The sequence below is a fragment of the Tachypleus tridentatus genome, chromosome 4 (assembly GCF_004210375.1).
Source record: "Tachypleus tridentatus isolate NWPU-2018 chromosome 4, ASM421037v1, whole genome shotgun sequence".
NCBI classification, from domain to species: Eukaryota; Metazoa; Arthropoda; class Merostomata; order Xiphosura; family Limulidae; genus Tachypleus; species Tachypleus tridentatus.
Window position 1 is genome coordinate 34,885,139 of NC_134828.1, and position 18,798 is coordinate 34,903,936.

The following is an 18,798-nucleotide window of genomic DNA, read 5'->3' on the forward strand; positions in this document are numbered from 1 at the left end:
TTTTAATTTTTGTGACCATCACCCTCTAAAAACTAAATGCTTGTAAGTTGGTTTGTAGTCCAAATGTCTACCATCTTTTGTCCAAATCCATTAAGTCATTTGAGAACTTTTGCTGTCAAACACACACGTACACATAGGGATGAAAACATAAGCTCTGTCTACCTTCTATGGTGGAGGTAAGAAGTAAACTTTTGATTATTCAGAGCTTAAACCCATAGAAAAAATAAAACCTTAAACCAATCCTTTATTTCAATTTCTAAATTATTGTAAAGCACAAACTTCTATTACTGCCAATGACAACTCACTATATAAGCCAATTATCCTGTTAGACATAAAACTGTCATAACTACAACTTATGTTTTTCAAATCTTAAACTTGTCTTTGTTCCCAGAATAAAACTCACAAAAAATTATAGCTCTTCATCTTCCTAATCCTCCAGATAAACTTGTAAGCTTCAATCAGATGATCTCTTACCATTCTTTCTCAAGAGAAAATAAATCTTCACCTATTCTCATAACTCCCCCATCTCTAAAATCATTACAGCTGTCCTCCGAATCCTTTCTGGTTTCAGAATATACTTTCTTACACAAGGAGAACATAATAATACACAGTATTCCAAGTAAGATCTAATTAAAAATTTGTTTAGATATCATTACCTTTTCTACCTGCTTATAATCTGTACATATATAAGTTCTATTAACTTTTCTACTAGCAATAGGCAATGCCTTGATGGCTTAAGGGAATATCCACTACTAAAAGTAAGATTATTTTCTTCAGTCACACTAATGAATGCATTCCACAGCAAATATATGGTCCATAATATAGCTAAAAAAATAAATTATTCTGCACCTACTATAATTAAAGGTCATTTTCTAAATATTTTCCCAGGTAATCAACTGATCCAGTAGTTCTTCAGCATCATCAACAAAATTGGAAATATCCAAGAGTTAAATACAATCTGCAAATTTACTAATTAAGCCCTCATGAATATTAATGTAAATAAGAAAAAGAGAAAACATTGATCCCCAAGCTAAAGAATTACACTAGTAACAATATTCACATTTAACCAGACTACTTTAATAACAACTTACTGTTTCTCTCATTCAGCTATTCCATCCAATTCACTAATTATCCCCTATACCCATCAATGTGATTTTATTTTATTGTCTGTTTAATACCTTATTAAAAGTTTTAGAAAAATCAATGAACACACTGCGTGTTCTTTACATTATCCAATTAGCAAGTAACGTCCTAAAAAAACAGGTTAGTAACAGAATACTTTCCTAAAATAAATCTAAGTTGATACTTCTCTCATGACCTATTTCAAAAGATGATTGTTTTTTAAATCAAACAAATTTTTTCCTACTACAGAAAAAAGACAAAGTGGACTACAATTTCTATGTCAACTCTTAACACCTCTTTCAAAAATTTGAGAAACAATCAATTTCCAGCACCTGCACAATATTTCTTGATCTTCTAGAAATGAAACAGCAAGAAAGAGATATTATTATACGACTCTTATAAATTATTATATTTGTAGAAAATTTTGAAGTCAAATTTAATATTCTATTTTATAATCTCATTTAACTTTAACAATGGATACCTTGTCTTTTTTTTTCTTCCTCCTTACACCTCAGTAACCTCCATTCAACCAGTAATTTTTGTGTCCTCACAAATTTGGTGTTTACCATTTATTAATAATTAAAATCTGTTCACCTTTTTCAAAAGCAATTTGACCTTTTTCAAATAGATTCACTGAAATATTTTTAGGGTTAGCAACTCATTCAACTGATTGGTCAACTTAGTACTGATGTGTTATTACTTAAATATTTATCCCCCCCCCCATCTACATATAATCCAATCCTTGAATTACATCCTGATTAATGAACTTCAAAATGACTGGGTGTTCATTTAATTTAAACAACAAATTGTATTTATTATGTCACAGCCTGATATTTCTTACTTTTTCAAATATTCTATAAATATTATAAATCTATCAATATAATAAAATGCACAAGTTTAATAAGTCCCTGCTCTTTGCACACTGAAACTTTTATACGCAAGTGAGACATTATATAATTTTATGAGGTCAACAGGTTTGAATTTTTTAAAACTTGCAATATAACTTCATAATAGTGATATATTACAAAAAACAACTAACTATTGGTATAATAACTGATTACTTATTTATGTACACAAGCTCTATTGTTGTCATAAGGTTGGAGACGAGCTATAAACCGTTTTGTTTTTGTTATTTAGTTTATATTATTCATATTAAGTAAAAACAAAATATTTTACTGGTCAGCTGACAAATTTATTTGACAAGTCAAATATTTAACCCTGATTTTTTTTCCCATTTAAATCTACTACCAAAATTTCACCCTCATAGTATCTTAAAGCTGTGGGACACATCTTCTGAAGACGAGTAAAAAGATGATCATCCACAGGTAACAGCTGGTCACAATAGGAACTTCAAAACAGGTTGCTGTACAACTGCACATTTAGCCATACATTCCTCAGTAACAGATGTAAGGCTAGAATAGCACAGTCAATGTGCATATTTCTATCAATGTTGTGATAAAGAAGCCTATGATGAATACCATTAAACTTCTTTTAAGAAACTCAACTCAAACAACTTTCTACACCTTTGCCAATGTTAGTAACAGTTTCTTTCACAAGCATTCAGCCTACCTGCAAACAATATTATCTTCTCTTCTGTTGTCATTTCTAAATATCCATACGTATACTACCTTCGTTTAACTAACTCAAGAATACACACAGCATCTAATAAGCTTGCAAAAACCAGAGCTCAACATTTTTAACAGCTTACAAGTGTAATAGAAATCTTATCCACTTTCTTTTAAAAATGAACATTAAATTTACTATCCTTGTTAGAATTTAAGATGCTCTTATTACCTGTAAGAAGCATCACTATAAAGTATTTATACAAAATAATTGCTTGTGAATAAAAAAAAATGAGGGATTAAAATATAAAAATTTTAATAATCATTTTTATTAATTGGCACTAAAAATAATAATTTACCTATAATGATAAAATGAAATTTATTCTGATACATTTTTAACTACAAAAAATATAGAACATTTATTTAAGGTAATTAAATTAATTATTTTTAAATTAAATGTGAATAAATAAAATAATAGATAATATTATTAATTCAGACCAGCTAAAAACTCTTAATTATAAATTACTTAAAGTATACTTTGTAATTTATTTGTAACGAAAAACACAGAAATTGGATGAAATAATATTAACACACTATAGTAACAAACAGTAAACAATTATGTTTAATTGTAAGCTAAATACTATAATTATGTTTGTGATACAGAGTGTCACTCACCTTCTCACACAGTCTGTGAAACTGTCCAAAATCTTCTAACATAAAATACATTTTAATCATTCTTAAGTTCTAGTTATGGATTTGCTTTTATCAGAATTTATTCACCTGAACCACAATCTTCTAACATAAAATACATTTTAATCATTCTTAAGTTCTGGTTATGGATTTGCTTTTATCAGAATTTATTCATCTGAACCACAATCTGAATTTTAAATTTACCCATTCTTGTTTCTCTGATTCAGCTAGTACCACACTAATTTTGTATTCAGTAATTGTGGTTATGCTCACAGATAGAAAAATGTTGAGTATCTTTATGGTAATCATTCATTCTGGAACAGGTTGTTTGTGGAAGCACTCAATAAAGTAATATGTTTTAAATTACTACAGTAATTACTAACTAAGTTACTACAAACTTAGAATAATTTGGTACACATTGCAAGTTATTGTTTTTACATTCAGATTCAGACTTATAAAATTATATAATAATATTAAAATGGCATTAACCATTTACCAACACCAGCTGCTTAATTTGTAAAGAACTCTGATGCCAGTTTATATATAAGATAATGCGTTTACATATCAGCTGAAAAAAACAAAAACATGATGTGCTAACATAGCATAGCATAGCATATTTCGACTTTTTTAAGAGTTCATGTGAGAAAAGTTATTAAATTCAAAAAAAGATCTAATGTTAATTCTCATTTAGCACTACAATTTATAACTTATTTTAAAACTACAACTTTATAAACCAATATATGAATACATCGCATACCATGAGGCGTGTGAAAAGTAAGTAAAGCGTAAATAAGCTTGTGATTAGGTATAACTTTGTCTTTAGTCGCATAATCAGTAACTTACTCAACTTCTTAAAGAAAAAACAACACTCAACAGCCACATCTGATAATAAAGTAAATAATAAACTTCACAAACTATTTAACATTAACCTATATTGTACAAAGCAAATGGTGAAAATAAATATTTTACACATACCAACTTCCTTAAAACAACATCGAAAACTGATAAAGTCTTACTCACCTCTAGTTAATAGTCATCCAAAATCAAATTAGTATTAAACAAACAGCTATTTACAAATCATAAACACCCACCACATCCCATGACTCATTTAAAGTAGCCATATCTGGTCTTTTTGCGCCATCTGTTATAACACTTTAAAACTACTATAGTCAACGCAAAAATATTCCCATGTAAAAAACAAATATAAATCCATAAGAGTTACGCGAAATCGTTATACATTGAAAAGAATAATTAAAACTGTATTTTCTGCTCATTAAAAACCAAAAGAAATGTTTTAAAATAACCTCATAAAAGTATATGTTTGAGAGAAACCGGCTTTTGATACACGTAGTGGGATAGCACAGATAGTTCATTGTGTAGCTTTGTGCTTAATTCCAGACAAGCAAACAGCTGACACAGAAATTACAACATCATAAACATTGCTCAAAACACTGCTACCCAGTTGACCATTCTTTCATCAACATACTTCTAAAAATTATCTTGGTAGATGACATTTGGCTTAGCATGGCTAGGTGGGTTAAGGCGTTCGACTCGTAATATGAGGGTGGCGGGTTCGAATCCCCATCGTACCAAACATGCTCACCCTTTCAACCGTGGGGTGTTATAATGTGACGGTCAATCCCACTATTCGTTGGTAAAATAGTAGCCCAAGAGTTGGCGGTGGGTAGTGATGACTAGCTACCTTCCTTCTAGTCTTACACTGCTAAATTAGGGACGGTTAGCGTAGATAGCCCTCGTGTAGCGTTGCACGATATTCAAAAAACAAACAAGCAGACATGTCGCCGAGACTGTCTGTGTTTCTGGATTCTGTAAAGCACATAATTGGTTCTTTTAAATATAACATACGACCATTTCCAACGCCTACTTAATTCTGGAGTTTGTTCCTTCTTACAGCAGAAACTATATAGTGACACCATGCTACATTAACAAAATATAGTCTTATCAGTATTAATATAATAACAACGTTTTATTTTATTATTAGCTAATTTTTGTCTTTCGTGAGTGAAGTCACATCGATTGTAATCCTTAGTATTTGTGTATATTCTTTATAAGACTCCTCTAAGTGACTGTTCATCACAGAATAGTAAAGAAAAATAAGGGCACATTAACTTCTGTCAAAAAATCAGTAAAGATGTTTTATTACCTGTAACTTCATGTAATGTAATTGGATAAGTTATGAGTAGCAATGAAAAATCTCGATCCTGTGTTTTCTAATGTTCGTACGCATAAACGTCTAAATAGTTTACCAATGTATTGTTGTATCTCTCATCATATATTGATGAATGGCTATTGTCACTGTCTGTTTGACTCCTAGGATTCCGTAATTTTTTTAAATTGTTGATTCCAAATTTCATCCTTGATCTGAGTGAAGTTTCATTGGCATGCAAAATCGTGAAACGAATCAATTGACCACTTTTCTTACTAGACTTTCTGCTTCCTAGTTAGGAAAAACGCATGCTTCTTGCGCACAATGAATTTATTTCCATTGTTTCTTCGTGGCAGAGGACCAAAAACATAAACAGTAATTATTTTAAGTGTTGCTCTAAAAGAATAATGTTTTAATTTTCCTTGCTGATTCTTTCATACATTTTTTATTATTTATTAATATCATAGTCTAATTATTTGTACTAGTTCTCTAGAATTACCTGGCACCCAACCCAATAGAAGTTTTTTTTTTATTCTCTCTAATGTCTTCTTAATAAGTAGGTGTCCAGCTATTAGATAATTGTGGAGATTACAAAGTACTACAGAATGGCTACTGTGGAATTACCAACTGTGCCCAGTATATCTTCATCTTAAAGCTGTGTGGAATAAGTGTTTATTATGAGGGTTTTTCTGCCAAATACTTGATCCATTGAAAAAAACTTGTTTCAAACTCGTGCCTTTTAGTTCCTCATTGCCACTTGTGGATTATTCATCTTTGATTGCACTCTGTTATAATTTACGTTGATAGTTATTATTTAATTGATAGTGTTAGCATTCTGCAATAACACATAGTCTGTGGGTAATACGTCAGCAAGATGTTAAAGTTGTACGACTGTAGTTTTGCAGTTATTCTGCTATCTAGCCTGCAGGATTGTGAAAATTTACCATCAGTTCAATGTTACACTTTGGAAACTTTCGTACATATATAGTTAGTATTGAAAATCACAACTTTTTTCGAGTTGTACAATATCTCCTTTTTTGGCAGCATTAATTACCGTACTATAGTAGGAAATCAGATGCTCTTTTCGTGTTATACGTGTAAAAACACTACCCCACTGCAAAATCATTGACATGTGCACCTAAAAAAAGTGGATTTTCTAGAGTTGAGTATGCTAATATAGGATTTATGATCAGTTATTTCTTCAGTTTTTTGGACTGTTGATTGTGAACTGTAATTAATATTTGGCTTTTTAAGTAGTGTAGAGAACAAGTTCTCAAAGAATAACTTTAAAAAATTACAATAGTAAATTACAGCTCAAGAAACCATCTTTGGTATTAGGCAATTCTGCACAGAATCAGATTTCGATGAATTTGTTGAAATTCTCCCTACACGCACTCTACTAATCATTCGTTCCAGGAAACTTGCGTGTTGACTAAATAATTAATAATATCTGAGTTTCAGCTTAGTTTCTCTTTCCTTAAATGATTCAGAGCTTTTTATAGCTTATCATACACATTATCAAAGGTATATCCACTGCCAAAGATCGACTCTAATTTGGTTGCCCTATCTGAATTAAAATAGTTTTCAACATTCATTCTTAAGAGTGGATATTTTGTAAGTGCAATTTGGCAAAACAAGTTGAGAGTGAAGACAATATTCACCGCAGAAAATGATTTACATGGCATTTTGTTGCATTGCCATATGTACTACGAAACGAACTTGCTACATTTCAATATTTAATTAAATGTGCTCTGTATGCGCTGTCCTGGAACATTGTACTAATTATATGACATCATTGCGCATGGAAAGACCTTTGATAATGTGCATGATAAGCTATGATAATCAACCAAATTAGAGTCGATCTTTGGCAGTGGATATACCTCTTTCTTTGTGATGTCATTCATCTTCTGGTAATCCACATAGAATCTTGTTGATTAATCCTTCTTCTTCACAGGTACAGAGCGATACCCAAAGACTAATATTCGACTCTATTACTTGACGTTCCTTCACGGTTTCTATCTCTTAAAAGTTTCAGTCTGTTTTACAAGTGGAAGTTGTGTGACTGAGTAGCTGACATCTTGTGAGATATTTTATTTGTTCGACCAAAGTTCTGAGGTCTACTAACAGTTCCAGTTATACAACTCTTGAGAGTGAGGTGGTAAGCTATCTTTATATGAGGTTTTCATATCATACTTCCTATATCCTTCCTCAAAGGTGACTACTTCTAATGTTCGTTGATGTAGACATATTACCTGTACAGCCTCACATCTTACTACGTTTCATTTAGATTTGACTCTCATTTTATTGTGTATTATGTTTAGGGTTCTAATTATGACATCTTTAACTTTCAGATTCACGAGAGTTCTACTAACCATTAATCCATCCTGAAAAATTGAAATCCTTGGCTCTATTAAGACTTAGCTACTACAAATAGATGTTTTGAGTAGTTCAATTCTTGGTAGTGTAATGACTGCTCTCCTTGTCTTCATTGGTGTGGTACTTAGGTAATGATTTCCTTGTCATAGACTTTGAGTCTGTTTCAATCTAGTGTTGCCTTACTTTTATGTTTCTGCATGAAATCAATTCCCAAAATGCATTCTTCCTCAACATTGATTGTCCACACATAATTAGGTGTAGAAAAGTTCCAATGCAGTGAAGATAACTTCAAGTTGTTCATGTGCTATTCATATCAATTTATCATTGTTGAAGGCAACTCCCAACCTTTCTTTACCAAACTGAGTCAAACTATAGTACCTGTAGTACCAGTGTTAATCGACATACTGTAAGGCCTCCTATCAATAAACCTGGAGACTCAAGAACCGGTTTCTTTAACTAATGAATTTATTATCTCTTTTTGGGGAAGATGGGCTATTCTTAGTTTAGCCTCGTCCTTCATGAGTCCAACTACTTCCTTTTTCCAAATGTCTGATTAGTCCTTTGTTGTTTCTTTAATCTGGTTGGTCCCTAGGACTCATTTCTGAGGCTTAGTCTTATTGGTGCATTAACCGCTGTTGATTACTTGCAGTACCTGCCATAATTATCAGGTTTTTCATCTCTGTAGCAGTTGTCTTTTTCTGGTATCTTTCGGGAGGAGTTCTTATTCTCTAAATGCTTTAGTCTGCGGCCCGGCATGGCCAAGCGTGTTAAGGCGTGCGACTCGTAATCTGAGGGTCGCGGGTTCGCATCCCGGTCGCGCCAAACATGCTCGCCCCCCCAGCCGTGGGGGCGTTATAATGTGACGGTCAATCCCACTATTCGTTGGTAAAAGAGTAGCCCAAGAGTTGGCGGTGGGTGGTGATGACTAGCTGCCTTCCCTCTAGTCTTACACTGCTAAATTAGGGACGGCTAGCACAGATAGCCCTCGAGTAGCTTTGTGCGAAATTCCAAAACAAACAAACAAACAAACTTTAGTCTGCAGCTTCTGGCAATAAGTTCTTCTAAGTCACACTTCAAACACCTATTGGCTTGTAATTTCTTTCCTCTATTCTGTGTAATTAGTTGTCTAACTGATGTTTTTAGTTAGTCTAAATTATCGTCAGGGAGATTTAGTGGTTCAATATTACTCGATTTGATGATCCTATAATTTATGTATGATGTCTGAAGTTGTGCATTTATAGATTTAATGTATTTATTTTCCATAACCAACTGGAAAGCTTCTTTAAAAATGCACTTCTAATTTTCTTCTGTTAATTACGTAAGTCTGAATTAAAGAGATAAGCTTTCAGTGTTTTATAAATAAAAGTAAAACGGATGTAAATCAAACTGAACAATTTATCTTTAGTATGTATGTTAGGAAGGCTGATAGTTAATACATTTCTTAGGCTTCTTTTTTACCAATCAATAAGAGGGATTGATCGTCACATTATAACGCTTTCAGTCTGAAAGGGCGAGCATGTTCAGTGAAGGGATCCGAACCCACTGGTTTGGTTTGTTTTTAATTTCTCGAAAAGCTACACGAGGGCTATCTGTGCTAGCCGTCCCTAATTTTGCAGTGTAAGACTAGAGGGAAGGCAGCTAGTCATCACTATCCACCGCCAACTCTTGGGCTACTCTTTTACCAACGAATAGTGGGATTGACCTTAACATTATAAAGTCCCCACGGCTGAAACTTTAAAGTATGTAGTTCATTATGTAACATTGGTTCTGTGCGTTACGTTTTTCTCCTTCTAGCTAAAAGTAGGTGTATCTCAGTGATAAATAAATAAAATGTACAAAACATATTTATATAGAGACATATGAGACTGAGGAATATATTGCTACATTAGTAGAAGCTTTTGCTTACAAAAATGGTTCCAAAAAGTATAAAAAAAGTGATATTTATGAACGTATCAATTTTTATGTTATACAGATTTAACTGTAAATGATGTAAGAAGTACAGACACTAAAGTAGAAAGTTTACTATAATTCAGTAGTTTTAAGGGGAAACACGAAAGTATTTTCATGTTATATTTTGTTATTTGCATATTTCTTATTTACATATTTTGACTGGCCGTGGCCTAGTGGTAATGAACGGAACTGTGAATCTGAAGGCTCAAAGTTCGCACCCCATTATGGCAAAATTACATTTGCACTTGGGGGAGGATCTGTTGATGCGTTATAAGAGTGACTGTCAAATCCAACTATTTGCTTAATGTAGTCAAAATTAGGATCACCTAGCGAGGATGATGTCTACAGTGCAAATAGCTCTTGCGCGAGAACCTGAAACAAATAGAACATTTCTTTATTTATTAATCAGTTTACGTAACAGGTATTAGAACAATGACCTACCACGTTTCCTTGATTTGCTAGAGCATTTCTTTCGATAACGATTTAACTCGGTTAAGTTGACTGTCATTTTCCTAGATCTAGGGCGTTGACTTCTTGCAAGCGATGAACGGCTAGCCCGTATAAAGTCGAGAGTGTACGATATAGCCCAGATTCTAAAGAAGAAAGATAACGTAACGTGTGAAACAATACATCAACAGAACAAACAAATAGTTCGTCTTGCCTAAAGTGCGTCAGTAGTTAAAAACAATTTAAAATATTTAGTTAATATGAACATGACTTTTTAGGTTCCATAACAATAGAGCAATTTTAACATGACGATTACCTGCGTTCATGTAAATTCATGTTACGTTTCACGCAATCGTCCTAGCAAGAAATTTCTACGCCGTTAGTTACTAGACACGTGTTTTTACATTTTCTCTTTCAGTTGACTGAAAATAAGTACACTGTTTTATTTGTTAGTTTAAAACACATGTTTATGTTAAGTTATCTAAAGAAAATAGTTTGCATCTCTACAGAAAATCTACAATTTTTGCCAAGTAACGCACATAATCTCGCATATTCAGAGCTCGTAATGTACCAATACATTTTTTTTGCTTTCCTTTGTATCAATATTTTAGGAATATCAGTTTTAGCTTTTTCTCAGGGAGCCCCAACGGAATCGTGTGAATCGCTTCAACCACGTCACGAACTTCACACTGCGCGCCCTCTCGAGGAATTTAAATATAATTTCACCGCTTCTTCAAAGGCTTATCATTGGCCTCGAGGAATTAAAGGTATGTTGTTGTTTTGTTTACTTCTACTCTTTAACTAAAGCTCAATGACGTCATTTTAGAAAAGACGTTTAAAACGAGTCATGTAATTGAGTAATTGAAACTACAAAAATGGTCAAAATATCTAAAAGGCAGATTGGTTTGAATTTTGCGCAAAGATACGTGAGGGCTATCTGCGCTAGCCATCACTAATTTAGCAGTGTAAGACTAGAGGGAAGGAAGCTAGTCATCACCACCCACCGCTAACTCTTGGGTTACTCTTTTACCAACGAATAGTGGGATTGACCTCAACATTATAAAGTCCCCACGGCTGAAACGGCGAATATATTTGGTGTGACGGGGATACGAACCTGCGATCTTCGGATTACGAGTCGAATCCTTAACCACCTGGCCATGCCGACCCGAGGAGGAGGGAGAGACAAAAAACACACACAACAATACTAATGTATTTGTTACTATTTGAGGTTCTTCATGAAAATGATATTTTGAATTCGTAAATTTCGTATCAAGACTATGTTAAGCAATTAAGTAACTGCAGTTTGTTTGTTTGTTTGTTTGTTTTGGAATTTCGCACAAAGCTACTCGAGGGCTATCTGTGCTAGCCGTCCCTAATTTAGCAGTGTAAGACTAGAGGGAAGGCAGCTAGTCATCACCACCCACCGCCAACTCTTGGGCTACTCTTTTACCAACGAATAGTGGGATTGACCGTCACATTATACACCCCCACGGCTGGGAGGGCGAGCATGTTTATTTTTTTTTTTCAGTAACTGCAGAAAATTAAGTTTATTTATCTAGGATTTTTTTAAAAACTTTGTTTAAAGATTGATTTGAAAAACATAAATCTGCAGATATTATTTTACCCTTATACAAATGTTAATGTGAAACCTGATTTCCAGTGGAACTTGATGGGACTTCAATTGAAGGATTTATAGTCGCTGCCTACGATTCCTACAGCTACCAGATGATTGGTCATTGGGCTAAATTTCCAGGAACCGATCCTCTTCCATGCTCAGCTATTACACACACAAATCCTTATCCAAAAAGCCACTTGACTTTATTGTGGTTTCCACCTTCATACAAAACGGGTAACGTGACATTTTTGTAAGTAATTTTTCGTATTCACAGCAGGTTATGATATAATTGTATGAAATCCATAACCAAGAAGTAAGGATTTTATAGAAAATGGATAAACATAAGTGTAAAGAGTTTCGTTTTCAATTCGTTTTAAGCAGTATTGACTAGAAATGTTCGAACAAGTATTTGAAAGTCTTAACTTTATTTTGTTTATGTTTCAGTTAAACATCTTAATCAGGAGATTGTGCATTGTTCTGATTATATTGGTACATCTTGTTTTTGATGATACTAACTGAGGGTTGTTTTGTTTTGTTTTTGAATTTCGCGCAAAACTACATGAGGGTTATCTGCGCTAATCGTCCTTAATTTAGCAGTGTAAGACTAGAGGGAAGGCAGCTAGTCATCACCACCCACCGCCAACTTTTGGGCTACTCTTTTACCAACGAATAATGGGATTGACCGCACATTATAACGCCTCCACGGCTGAAAGGGCAAGCATATTTGATGCGACAGGGATTCGAACCCGCGACCCTCAGATTACGAGTCGAACGCCTTAACCCACCTGGCCATGCTGGACCCTAACTGAGGGTACACATTAAAGAAACAATTAATGTGCAAAGGAAAGTGTTAGATAGTATTCCCTTCTTTTATTATTACATCCGTAATGATCTTACCATATGCTACTTGTACCCTGCTTTCTGAAAGGTAATAATTGACTAATTTAACTAATTAAGTACTAATGTCTTTAAATTCAGAGCTAAAAGTCTATAAAAAAGTGGAAATATGCCCTATTCCAGTTTTTTTTTTATCGTGTTCTTTGGAAACAGTCATAAAACAAGATCTCACAGGTACAACGTTGAACAGTTTCCGTAAAAAAAAAAACAATCAAAGTAGCCAACTGTAGATGATGAATGATAATACACAAATATATATATATAGTGAACAACTTTTATAGTAAATGTTTTCTTAATAATAATAACATTAATGACGTGATGATGATTTCGTTTAATATGCCAATAACCCCATGTTAGTCTTATTCGAGCCTTCATTTGAATATTATTTTGCATCTCTAAATATCATTCGTTGTTTACAGTACTTCTTTTACTTAGGTGATAAATTGTAAAGTGTTTTGACGAAATACCAGGGGCGTCATTTCAGATTTAGATGAAGTTAAACTTTTATTGGGGTTACAGAAAGTTACGTCATTTGAAGGTATTGGGTTTTGTAGAGGTATATTTTGGGAGCGCTTGATTTGATGGTCCCTAGGTTATTTAATAATTACTCAAACAGTGTAAAGTACACATTACACATGTATAAATATATGCATCGATCCTAAACTAACAAATGTTGTGAGTTACGAGGGGCAACTCCCTCTTAAGTCCGTATGAACTGAAATGACGGGAGCCTTGAGCTCTATCAGTAGGTTGTGAAACAGCAACAGAGGTGATGTTCACGTCAGAATGTTAGAGATAATGTTTCTGTATTTATATTTTTGAAGATAGCTCAGTTACACAACTGGGGAGAGTGTGTTGAACATGACAGCTACATTTTTTTATTTGCTGAATGAACATAAAGAATGTGGCGCAAAAGAAGATTGTTACATCTGATGTTTTTAAATTATACGGTTACCAGTTAATTGGAGTGAACACGATGGCCAGGTGGTTAAGGCACTCGATTCGTAATCTGAGAGTCCCGGGTTTGAATCCCCGTCACACCAAACATGCTCGCCCTTTCAGCCATGGGGACGTTATAATGCGACAGCCAATCCAACTATCCGTTGATAAAAGAGTAGCCCAAGAGTTGGCGGTGGGTGGTGATGACTAGCTGCCTTCCTCTAGTCTTACACTGCTAAATTAGGGACGGCTAGCGCAGATAACCCTCGTGTAGCTTTGCGAGAAATTCAAAAAATAATCAAACACACAATGAACATATAAAAACTAAATTAAATAAATTGTAATTCATCAATGGTTTTTATGGTGGGGGATAATATTAATTAAAGACGAAATGTTCATTTTTCTTTCCGAAATTAACAACTGTCGAGCCAGTAGATGTATAGTTTGAAAAATTGGTTTCATTTACCTGCCAACTTCATTTTCTAAGGTTTCATTTCTCTCCCGAAACTAAAGTAATGAAAATAATGCGTAATAATACCTTAAATAAAACAAATGTAATAAAGGCTTGCCTATTTCTTTTCTCGCTTGAATGACGTTATGGATACAACAGACTAGCGGCTAGGTCAAAGACTTGTATAACTCAATCATCTTCCTTCATAATTTTGAACCTCCGACTAGAGATAAAAATAAGTTAGGAGCATCCACCGCCTGAAGGGGCGAAATTGACTGTCAAACTCAAAAAAGAAGCCTTACTTATACAGCAACTTAGACCAATATAAAGGAACACCTTTATACCTGTACTAATTAATAACCCAACATCTAACTGCAACACCCTCTACAATCCCATATCCGTTTATACTCTCGTCCCTGAGACATGTGTCCGACAATGGTCACTTACAAACTTTCTCTTTCTTAATATGAAGATGACCTAGGAAGGACGAAACGTTGTTCTCTCCTTATCAATAAAAGTGTTAATACCCACACCAGTCGTTCTGAGATATAATTTTATTTCACGTGGGTTTCTCGTAATCAAGAACGACTGTCAATCTTAAAAACGTGAAGCAAATTTGGTAGTAATATAGGTGTAATATATCTATTTAATATATGTTTCGTTTTTGATCAACCTCTTAACTGATCCATGGTTTTTACGAATATAACATAAAAGACTTATTGTGAAATATTTAAATTTGTAAATTTTTATGCCTCGGATAGTTATTTTTCAGTTGATGAAAAAATTATGATATTTTTCGTTTTCATAGGGCTACTGTTGTAAAAAATTATACCACCTTTTACACGGGACTTGTGGCAGTTGTTCCTGGCCCATGATGTGTCTCCTACTTCGATGGACCTGTTAAATGTTTGTGCTGTGTAAAAACTTACTTGTTTCTACTAACAGTATTTTCTGCTGAGTTATAGTCGAATATTTTAAATCTCTATTACATGAGTCTTTCAGCTGTGTAAAAACTTACTTGTTTCTACTAACAGTATTTTCTGCTGAGTTATAGTCGAATATTTTAAATCTCTATTACATGAGTCTTTCAGCTTATCTTATTAATAGTCATATTATCCAAGAAATAGGCGCGCTTTCCTTCGAGCTTAATCATATTTCACAAGTTAAAAATTGTAGATATGCTTGCCATAGATTACTTTGGAAAGAAGTATAATAGTTCACATCCAGTTCTTTGAAGAAAATAAGTCAGGGCAGTTGAATAGGACCTCTTCCTATTAGGGACCTTACTTGATATTACTTGTGTGAGTATAAGCAATTCTTAAAGATGGAGCTTCAAAACCAAAATTCCATACAGTTGTCATATTAACAAACGTGTGTTATTCGAGTTAAGTCTGGACCTAAAAAGACCGAGAAAGTTTTTAATTTAGTTTAATACAAATTTTTATTTTTTTCTTCTTGAATCATGATTGATACTACGAAGTTCTAATGACCAAATAATTTCGATTGATGAATTACATTAACCCTCTGTTTTCGTTTTATTTTTTTTCATGTGTTTCTAAATACTAAGATTTATATATAAAATAATGCAAATACTCATATAATACATTTTAAATATACTATGCAATAAAATAATTAAGGTATGGTAAAATGTTTTTTGTGGAAGTATTTTTGGAATGACTGCATTTGACAAGTTTAACCTGTTGAGAACATTTTGTTTGTAAAGTGAATTGAATATATAATATGCATATTATTACATTCTTACAAAATAATGTAAAATAAAGGCACATGCCCTGTAAGTTGAAATAATTTTGTATTTGTATTAATACCCGTCGTTATTAATAACTGTCGTTATGTTGCATATAATATTATAAAAAACTGTGTAACGACTAAACAAATTGTTGAAATGACTTCATATTTTAGGACAGAAATTATAACGTGTAAGAGTATATCCTTTTTATATTTGGCAAATCATTTCTTGTGAGTATTGCCTACACTGTAAATACTTGATGAAAATGCTTTCCGATAATGAATTACACATAGTATATATGAAGGCTGTAATATAAGTTGCAGGTAAACTAAAATATATTTTTGTTTTTCATATACTATTTAGTTTTGTCATGCAAGATATTGTGATGTTTTTGTTTGCCACCTCTTTGTTGATATAGAACATTTTAAAAAATGTTCCATTTATTTTAGTTATGTGTACTATTCATGTTATCTGAAATAGTCATTTGCTCTTGCTTTAGCTACCTATTATTTAGTGTTCCTCCCTAAGATAACATTTTGTCTGCCCGTGGATCGCAGTTTGTGAAGGCGTGAAGGCAGCACTTTTTTCCAATGGTAGGTTGGGTGATATTTCGAGCCTAAAACCTCCTTTATTTTGTAATAGGAATGATCAGTTACGTGGTTAACGCTTATCGTCCTGATAAAGTAAGAAGTTATAATTTTAAGTATATATTGATATGCTTTCTCAGCCTGGAATGGAACTGCGAATTTTGTGAGAGGCGCTTCTTTATTATCACGAGATAATATTATTTAATTAAGGTGAACATCGTTTGTAATAATACACAGAATGTTTATTTATGTGTTTATATTTATGTCTAGTCTCTACCTTTGAAAAAAGTTAGATTTGAGAAATTTAGAATTTATTTGCCATATTTCCTGGTCGAATTTCCTTTTATATAGCGTAATTAACCAATTCACTGTTAGAGGGAACTAATTTCACCTAAAAAATCCCACAATATCATTATGACTTTAGAGACTATGTAAACTAAATTATACAGGGGAAGTAAGTCAGTAAGTCGACTTTCTTATAAATATTCTCATAGAAAAATAAATATTAAAAAAATTGACAGTTTACTGAAGCGTAAGTAAATTGTTTATTATTGGATAGTGAAATTTATTACAAGTGAGTTTTAAGTATTTGCTAATTTTCAGTAAATAACCAGGCTTTCATTCATCGCTAAGAAATCTGCCAATTAATAAAAATTGCTTAAAATCGAATAAATTATCTAAACCAAAAACCAATTAATGTTTTAAAGTTATAAACATAATAAACTACATTTTGGGTTAGCCTACTCTCTTAGTAGGTCTAAGAATGGAGAAACATAGGAGTTCATGCATTCCTCTTTTAATAAACATATACCATAAACTGCTTGAAGGAGTATTACATTTTTCAAGATAAAGGACACGTTATGTTAAAGTTTAGACTCATTTTTGTAAAGTCTAAATTTAAATCTTGACAAAGTAGTAATTAGTACGGCAGTGTAATCCATACTGAACACCACCGGCAAAGGTTATTTTTCGTATAAATTCGACATTTGTTAGATAATTTTTACAAAAACAGTTTTTTAGTGGACGACAAAAATTTTCACGTCTAGAACCAGTACAGGTCAATATTGTACAAGGAGTTTTCTTTCTTTTTTATTTAGAATATCTTTATTATTATTTAGAACCCGAAATTAGAAGAATGGTATTTATGGTATAAATAGCGCCTAAACAATTGTTGTGTCTTTCATATCCCATTTGGACTGGTAGTCTAATATAATATGTTAACAACATACAAAAAACAACAACAAAAAAAAAACTAAAAAGTGCACAATTAATATAAAATCCTTGGTAATAGTAATGTTTTTTTTGCTTGTTTTTGAATTTCGTGCAAAGCTACATGAGGGTTATCTGCACTAGCCGTCCATAATTTAGCAGTGTAAGACTAGAAAGAAGGCAGCTAGTCAATCATCACCCACGGCCAACTCTTGGGGTACTCTTTTACCAACGAATAGTGGGATTGACCTAACGTTACAACGCCCTCACGGCTGAAAGAGCAAGTATGTTTGGTGTGACAGGGATTCGAATTCGTGACTCTTAAATTGCGAGTCTAGCGCCCTAACTACCTGGCCATAAAACAAACAAATAAAGCAATCAGTTCTGTCTTCTGTGGTAACATAGTTCAAGCCTTGGTCCAGTCAATGGCAGTATTATTTGAGCAGTGAAATTCGTTCCAGCATTGGGAAGTCTGTTAAGAGATTTTATAGTTTGGGAGCTACTGCTCCTGATAGGGGATGCTCAGTCCCTGGACAATACGGAATCAATCTAACAACGGGTGTTTTAAGCTCTTCGATGTTGAATGTGATGGAAAGCACTTCATTTTAATCCACGGGCTCAATTATGATAAATGTCATATTAGCTTATAGATCCCTCGGTTTATCAGCATTGTCAACCCTCTCAATTATAGGGGTTTGTTTGTTTTTTGAATTTCGCACAAAGCTACTCGAGAGCTATCTGTGCTAGCCGTCCCTAATTTAGTAGTGTAAGACTAGAGGGAAGGCAGCTAATCATCACCACCCACCGCCAACTCTTGGGCTACTCTTTTACCAACGAATAGTGGAATTGACCGTCACATTATAACGCCCCCACGGCTGAAAGGGCGAGCATGTGTGGCGCGACGGGGATGCGAACGCGTGACCCTCAGATTACGAGTCGCACGCCTTAACACGCTTGTCCATGCCGGGCTCTCAATTATAGGGAGTGCTAGGTGTCTTGTAGGTGTTTATATATAGAATCTATGGAGAAAAAGGCCTTG

At 33.5% G+C, this 18,798-nt stretch overlaps 2 protein-coding genes across 12 annotated transcripts in view; one reads left to right on the plus strand and one right to left on the minus strand.

Annotated features, from left to right (window-relative positions):
• Gapvd1 (GTPase activating protein and VPS9 domains 1) overlaps positions 1 to 4,515 on the minus strand; it is an 85,560-nt gene extending 81,045 nt beyond the window's left edge. For 2 of the 11 annotated variants that reach the window (XM_076497640.1, XM_076497634.1), the window contains exons 1-2: positions 4,395 to 4,498; positions 3,360 to 3,394 (exon numbers count right to left, since the gene is read on the minus strand). Coding sequence is in view for 6 of the 11 variants with exons in the window: in XM_076497631.1 (XP_076353746.1) it covers positions 4,132 to 4,203 (72 nt within the window). In the remaining 5 variants the exon portion in view is untranslated. Of the gene's footprint in view, positions 1 to 3,359; positions 3,395 to 4,131; positions 4,337 to 4,394 lie in introns of those variants that run through there. The other 9 variants (XM_076497639.1, XM_076497633.1, XM_076497631.1 and 6 more) reach the window with 7 other exon arrangements.
• A 6,070-nt stretch (positions 4,516 to 10,585) lies between these two features.
• Positions 10,586 to 16,848, plus strand: LOC143248296 (defense protein l(2)34Fc-like). The gene is made up of 3 exons (XM_076496687.1): positions 10,586 to 11,081; positions 11,975 to 12,179; positions 15,025 to 16,848. The coding sequence occupies exons 1-3, from the start codon at positions 10,778 to 10,780 to the stop codon at positions 15,089 to 15,091; spliced, it is 576 nt and encodes a 191-aa protein (XP_076352802.1). The 5' UTR covers positions 10,586 to 10,777; the 3' UTR covers positions 15,092 to 16,848.
• Positions 16,849 to 18,798: the final 1,950 nt, after the last annotated feature.

Bases quoted from the DNA above. Each gene is read 5' to 3' on its own strand.
- LOC143248296 (XM_076496687.1), top strand. From the start codon at position 10,778: ATGTTTATGTTAAGTTATCTAAAGAAAATAGTTTGCATCTCTACAGAA. The intron at 11,082-11,974 runs GTATGTTGTTGT...CCTGATTTCCAG, and splicing joins TTGGCCTCGAGGAATTAAAG to TGGAACTTGATGGGACTTCA. The intron at 12,180-15,024 runs GTAAGTAATTTT...TCGTTTTCATAG, and splicing joins ACGGGTAACGTGACATTTTT to GGCTACTGTTGTAAAAAATT.